The 6,842-nt window shown below is 36.5% G+C and overlaps 1 protein-coding gene across 1 annotated transcript; it reads right to left on the bottom strand.

Annotated features, from left to right (window-relative positions):
• Positions 1–4,675: 4,675 nt before the first annotated feature.
• LOC104889599 (probable inorganic phosphate transporter 1-3) lies at positions 4,676–6,433 on the bottom strand. The gene has a single exon (XM_048641652.2). It carries the CDS (start codon positions 6,431–6,433, stop codon positions 4,832–4,834), a length of 1,602 nt encoding a protein of 533 aa, XP_048497609.1. The 3' UTR covers positions 4,676–4,831.
• Positions 6,434–6,842: the final 409 nt, after the last annotated feature.

The raw sequence follows: 6,842 nt of genomic DNA, 5'->3' as shown, positions 1-6,842 counted from the left end.
GCCCACGTCACTTTGGTTTGCTCCCGGCCAATAGGTAATGTCCGCTAGCAAACTTGGGTCACACCCATACAGTTAGTGTTTTCATTCCAAAAATAGAAACAAAAGAAATGGGTAAACTAATAAAGGACATCCCAAAAAGGGGTAAACTAATAAAGATTGGAGGTAGTATATAAAAAGAAATTGAGTAAAAGTACGTAGTGCTATTGAAAATTTAAAAATAGTTTTAATCACAAGAAAATGATAACAGTGAAGGAAATGACAATAATGATAACACTCGGGAGTTTTTTATAACATCAGTATCAGTTGCATTTTTGCAAGCTAAGTGAGACCATGTCTGGCATTAGCTTTGAGATAGCCACTAGAGGTTTTTGACGAGATAAAAACGCAACTTAGAAAGAAAAAAAGAGTTAGGTAAGATAGTGGTTGTAGTAGAGTGTAGAATTATCAGGTTAATGAGATATTTTTCTTATTGTCATATGGTTTTAAAGTAGAAACTCTTAAACGGCGTCAAACCATCCAAAGTGAAACCAATTTAACGTCGTTTATAATTCCATCGGGTTTAATGACAAATTAAAAATTTAAAGTTATTCGAGATAGGGGTGACAATGTAGGAGTTTTATTTGGGACAAGACTTATAAGTTAGGGTTATTATCTGAGATAATACCACTAAATATTAAGGTTTTTTTTAACAATTTGCAATATCTTAGCACCAATTTGCAATAGTCCACGCACATAATAATCCATCTAGGGTAACTTTATACTACTTATTAGGATTAGAAATTTATATAACATAAAGATAAGTAAGGTACCAAGATAACACGGTCAATTATTTAGGATTGGAGATTTATATATGTAACTAGGGGATTTTTTTTTTGTTTTGATTGGGAAATTAAGTCAGCTCAAGGGTTAATCCCTACCAAGGCTACTAGCCTTGTAGGAACTACCAGCACATTGGCTAGAGGGGAGTGCTCTAGCATGCTAAGGAAATGCCCCAACATAATGTTGGGAGTAAGGATCGAACCCCTGACCTCAAGGATTAGAGGGGAGTGCTCTACCACATGAGCTAGCTCCTCATCCTTATATGTAACTAGGGGATGACTTTGGACTAGATTATATGTATTGATAACATATGCATGCATATGTATATATACATATGCATGTATATGTCTATATACATATACATGTATCTAGACTAAAAAAATTACGTCTAACTCCAATTCAATTTTTTTCAATCCAATCCACTAAGACAAGTTTGGATTGGATCGAATTGAATTAGGCTCTTAACTTTTCGCAACCCTCTTACGCCCATAGTTGTGAAGTAGACTGATTCTTCAACTCTTGGTGCAGTTCATACCCATATTTAACATATTCTTATTGTCATTTTTTTATTAAAGAAAGTAATAATAATATAAGCACTTGAATAAAACGAATGGAATTGAATGGGAGAACTCGAAATCGGACTCACGAACATTTACATATATGTAAGACGCCCTGAGCATACACAATGGTTGATCCAAAAATTTGGATCATCAGTTATTCCACCTCACTTATGATTTATCATTAGTTTTTATGCTTTTTTTTACCCACAATGGATGATTTATAATTTAGGCTTTTTAACCATTGGATTGCTTTTCTTAATGTCATTATATTGTTGTCAACTCATCATACATGGGGCCTACCAATTATTCTCTTTCATGAGCTTTAACTATGATCCAACGATGATTAGATCATTGTAATGATCTGATCATCCTTCTCTCTCTCCTCTTTTTTTCTCTCTCCTAATTCTTTATAATATATTTCTCCCTCTATCCTCATGATCTAGCTTGTATATCATCCAATGGGCTCACTCTAAGCCACTAACCTGAAAAGAAGATTGTCGGGGAATTTTACTATTAATTGAGATCTGCGATAATTTTTTAGTGACTACAATATTATTTATGCACATAACCTTGTTTAATTCGAACCATCTATTATAATCTTAGATCCACACTATTCATTCAGTTTACTTTATAAGTAAATTTTTTTTATAGGAATTAAATTAGTTACACATTAATATATTTGTAAATTAAAATGTGGATATTAATTTGATTTATATTTCACAAATCTTTGTTAATGGTGATAACGAAATTTCTAAAGAAAAAGAGCGAGGAACAATACTATACAAGGATGAAGATGAAGATGGTGGGAATATAAACCACTTTAACACTGCAGCTGGTATTGGAAAATGATATGCCTAGCTAAAGATCAAATGAAGATGAAGTTCTCTTATCAGCAGAATCACTAACATGACAGAGTACTCTATTAAGGATGTTCACAAAAAAGATGATTGAAGTTCATCCTGCTGTTCCTTGGCATGGATTTGTATGGAGTAGATACAATTTACCAAAGCACAAATTCTTATGTTGGTTGATGATGTTGGACAGATTGAACACAACTGATAGATTAAACAATGTGGGAGTGATTGATGATCCTGCTTGTCTGCTGTGTGGGAATGAAAGAGAGACTCACGATCACTTATTTTTTTCATGTCCTTTCAGTGAGGCTGTAATTAGGAGATGTTTGAGATGGCTGAACTTGAGCTGTCAGGATAGATCAATTCAAGAATTGATCTTGATGGTGAACAACAGTGGAGGTTCCAGATTCATGCACTAAGTGAGAAGTGATGTGATTTGTTCTGCTACCTATCAGATATGGTGGGTCAAGAATGATGTGTTGTGGAATAGTAAACTGGATATGGTGTATAAACAAGTATATAGGATTAAGCACACAATTATAGATAGAATCTATAATGTTATGCCAAAAAAAGTTTCTAGAAGTGATAGAATGTGGTTAAGAGAGCTTACTCTTGATTGTAATCAGTTCTCTTGGTGTAGGTTGTAAAGTTTTGGCATGAAATATAACTCTTATTAATTACTTAGCGAAAAAAAAAATACTCTACAAGGAAGAAGATGACTAAGTAACTAATATTCAACGACAATTTGCTTTCTTTTTTAAAAAAAAATTGAAACTAGTTTTTTTTTTCATTTTTCTATGTTTTTAAGGTTCAACTAAATTAATGGACAATCCCGTCAAAAAAAAAAAATTAATGGACAAGATTGGTCTATTGTAAGTGGCTTAGGTTGTTATGGTTGCAAGGTGGTTTAGTCTGCTTTCATGGTAATATAACTTACGTTTTACCGAAATAAAAATAAAAATAAAAACAAAAGGTTAAGATTTCAATAATTATTGGCAAACACGTGTCGGGCCTTTTATAATTTTATATAAGTTCACAAATTAATTCACTTTAATAATAATAGGTTTCAAGTAAGCGTATATTTTTTTGTTGTGTAGAATAAGACTTAACCAATTCATAATCACATAAGAATTAACTTTGTATTGAGTAATTAATTTCTTTGTAATTTGTTGTGTATAACAAAGCTTTCGTATACAATTCATTTTGTACATAACTACAATCATATTTGGGACTTAGCAAAGCTCAATGCAGTATTACCAACACATTTAACTCTGAAATTAAAATAAAAGGCATTCCGCGATCCTCTCCTTTTTCATGATGTGCCCGACACTCCCATTTGGGGCCCTAACTCTAGTGGGGTGTTCTCAGTTAAATTAGCCACTTGGCTTGCTCATGAATTCCCTCCAAAACCACCTTGGCCATATCGATGGATATGGAAGCTGGATATCCCTCTAAATCTCCAGATTTTTACATGGCAAATTTGTCATAATAGTTTGGTTGTTAGAGACATAATGTTCTCTCGTCATATCATCCCCATTTCAAACTGCCCTCGTTGTGATATAGGCATTGAAAATATTGACCACTTATTTTTTCAATGTCAGCACTTAAAGGATCTATGGGGCCTACAACAGGTTACTGATTGGTGCGCACCTATTCCTAGATTCACAGCCACTCTTCAGTTTCTCCAAGATGGAAAAAACTCTCCCTACTTGCCCAAAATTATTTTCATTTTTTGGAGTATTTGGAAGGAGAGATATGTTATCATTTTTAATAGTGACAAGTGGATTCCATCTCGTGTGGTTCATAGAGCTTATTTCGCTTTTCATGAATGACAGACACGTACCCACTTAGACATTTGTCAAGCTAACGAATCTCCTTTTATGGGAGCACCACCCCTTCCCCTTTCCCCCTTCACCCAACTATTGACGTAGCTTGGGATCCTCCTCCCCCAGCTATGTTCAAACTTAACTTCGATGGCTCGTCCGTGGGTCAGCTACAGCAGCGGGCTTCATCATCCGCAATCATCAAGCTAAGGTCATCTTATTCAAGCAAAAATGTTCAATCTTGGTCATGCCTCAGTCACTATTGCCGAGGCTTCGGCACTTCACCACGGCCTAAAGGTGGCTTTAAAAATGGGTATTCAAGACATCATTGTAGAAGGTGATAACCAACTGGTTATTAATGCTATAAATAATCTTTGGTCAGTTCCCTGAGAAATTGCTACCATCATTGAAGATTCCAAGCTTACTCTCAAAGTTCCACTCTCATCGTGTACGACATGTCTTCAGAGAAGTCAATAGGGCAGCCGACTGGATTGCTAATGTTGGCCACCTAGTTTGTTCATCTTATGAGATCTCATATTGTAATTGTTCTTCTCTTTTCCCCATTCTTGTATCCGACGTATTAGGTGTTACCCTCGAGATAAGGGTAGCCTAATTTTTTTTTTTATCTTACCTTTATAAAAAAAATACAACTTGCTGCAGTAATATTATATTCATACATGTACAGTTATTCCAAGTATATCATAAACTTCAACGATGAAGAAAAAAAATTAAAAATAAATGCAAGCATGGTACGTCAATCTAATTAACAACACATTTAAGCTTTACTGGCATAATCATCATCTTTATCGCTATCATTAGGAATAAGCTCACCAGCTGCCTCCTCAAGAGACAAACCCTTGGGCTCAGGCAATAACAAGGTGAAAACCATACCTAAAAAGTTGATGACAGCAAGTACTATGAGTGAGTTCTTTTTTCCAATACCTGCAGGATAACCTGCATTCCTCTTAGCAGGGTCCTTCTCTTGGGAAGCATACAAAAAACCATAGGCACCTACAACAGCTCCGGCCTTGCCCGCCGCAGCTGATATCCCATGGCAAGTAGACCTCAACCTACCCGGGAATATTTCAGCTGGTACTACAAATGTTGTGGCATTAGGCCCAAAGTTGGCGAAGAAGAAGGTAAGTCCATACATGATTATGAATCCTACCCTATTTGCCCTTTGTTGCCAGTGTTCATAAGGGATAGCAATGGCAAACATGAAGACAGTCATGAAGAAAAAACCCATCATTTGGATCGTAAAACGCCCTATAACGTCGATGAAGGCTACAGTGAACCAATATCCAGGGACAGTTCCACATAGCGCGATTAATGTTTGTGCTCTAGCAACCATGTATACTTCACGAATAGCACTCATTTTAGATGCATCTGGAAGCCACCCAATTGAGCTAAAGATGTTGCTTTGAAAAAGGTTCTGACTGTAAAATGCAATGTCAAGTAAAAACCATGTGCTTGTGGTACCAAGAAGACGAAGGCCATATTTTCGTGCAAATTGTGCAGAGAATAGGCCAAATGTGTTCCCGTCATCCTGGACTATTCTTTTAAGCTTGTCTTCCTCACCTTCGAGTTCAAGTTGTAACACCTTGGACATATCCTCGGCAGCCTTTTTAGCGTTCTTTGCCACCAAAGCAGTATACCTAGCAGTCTCAGGTATTTGCATTCGCCAATAGTAGGTCATGGCAGCAGGAATGGCTCCGAAAATCAACACAACTCGCCAAATGTAGTCAGCTTCAGGTGTAAGCGATCCCTCATGATCTTGTTCAAAAGAAGGTGGGTTATACCTATTTTCAAATGCAGATGATACAATAAGTGCCACTGTTCCCCCAGTCAAGATTCCAATTCCTTGCATGGCAAAAACTGTTGCAATGAAGGATCCACGAGTCTTTTTGTTGGCATACTCGGACATAATAATGGCGGATAGAGGATAATCCCCACCAATACCGAACCCAAGCCAAAATCGAAAGAAGCAAAGGGTGGTCATGACACCTTTTGGGGTGCTTCCAAAGGAGAGGCCAGAGGCGATAGAACAAGTTGTCATGAGAAGCAAGGTGATACCATACACTGACTTCCTACCCATTTTGTCGCCGAGCCACCCAAAGAAGAGCTGGCCAGCGAGGGCGCCGCACAAGGCTACACCACTGACAGCAGCAGAGACATTGATGGGTAAGGAGCCTGGTTCTGTAGGGTTAGAAGAAGTGTAGTATATACGGCCAAGGAGCTTGGTGACCACAGAAATGCAGAAAAGATCATAGGCATCTGTGAAAAAGCCCATACCAGCAATGATAATTGTTGTAAAGTGGTACCATTGTGTTTTTGCTACATCAAGTGCCTTCAGAACATTTAACTGTTCTTTTGCCATTTTATGTTCGGTTTTGTTTTCTTTTATACAGTTTCCTGTCAAATAAATTTCGAGTTAGAGATGGTAATTTTATGCATCAAAATCAAAGCTTAACAAAACTTGAAGAAAATGGGCGTAAATTATATGGTGTTGTTTGGTTGCATTTGGAAAGTTACACTTTCTTTGTTTTTGTAATTACTATATATTCTCACTTCATGCAATTGAGTAATATTGTGTGGTTAAGCATATGGAAATGGAATTCCCTCATTTTGTGGATCATGTCAATTGTCAATCAAAACAACCTCTTTCTTTCTATTTTTTTTAGGAAATTAGACTGTCCATGAATATAATGTCAACCAAACAACTACTCCCTTCCTCTTAAAATGATGTCCCTATTTGTAAGTTTGGCACTATTCAAAATAAGTAAAAC

This window comes from Beta vulgaris, chromosome 3 (genome assembly GCF_026745355.1).
Source record: "Beta vulgaris subsp. vulgaris cultivar EL10 chromosome 3, EL10.2, whole genome shotgun sequence".
In the NCBI taxonomy this organism is placed as follows: domain Eukaryota; kingdom Viridiplantae; phylum Streptophyta; class Magnoliopsida; order Caryophyllales; family Amaranthaceae; genus Beta; species Beta vulgaris.
This window is presented reverse-complemented; position numbering and strand designations above follow the sequence as displayed.

What these genes read in the sequence shown, in the direction of transcription:
- LOC104889599 (XM_048641652.2), bottom strand. Translation starts at nt 6,433, where the DNA reads ATGGCAAAAGAACAGTTAAATGTTCTGAAGGCACTTGATGTAGCAAAA.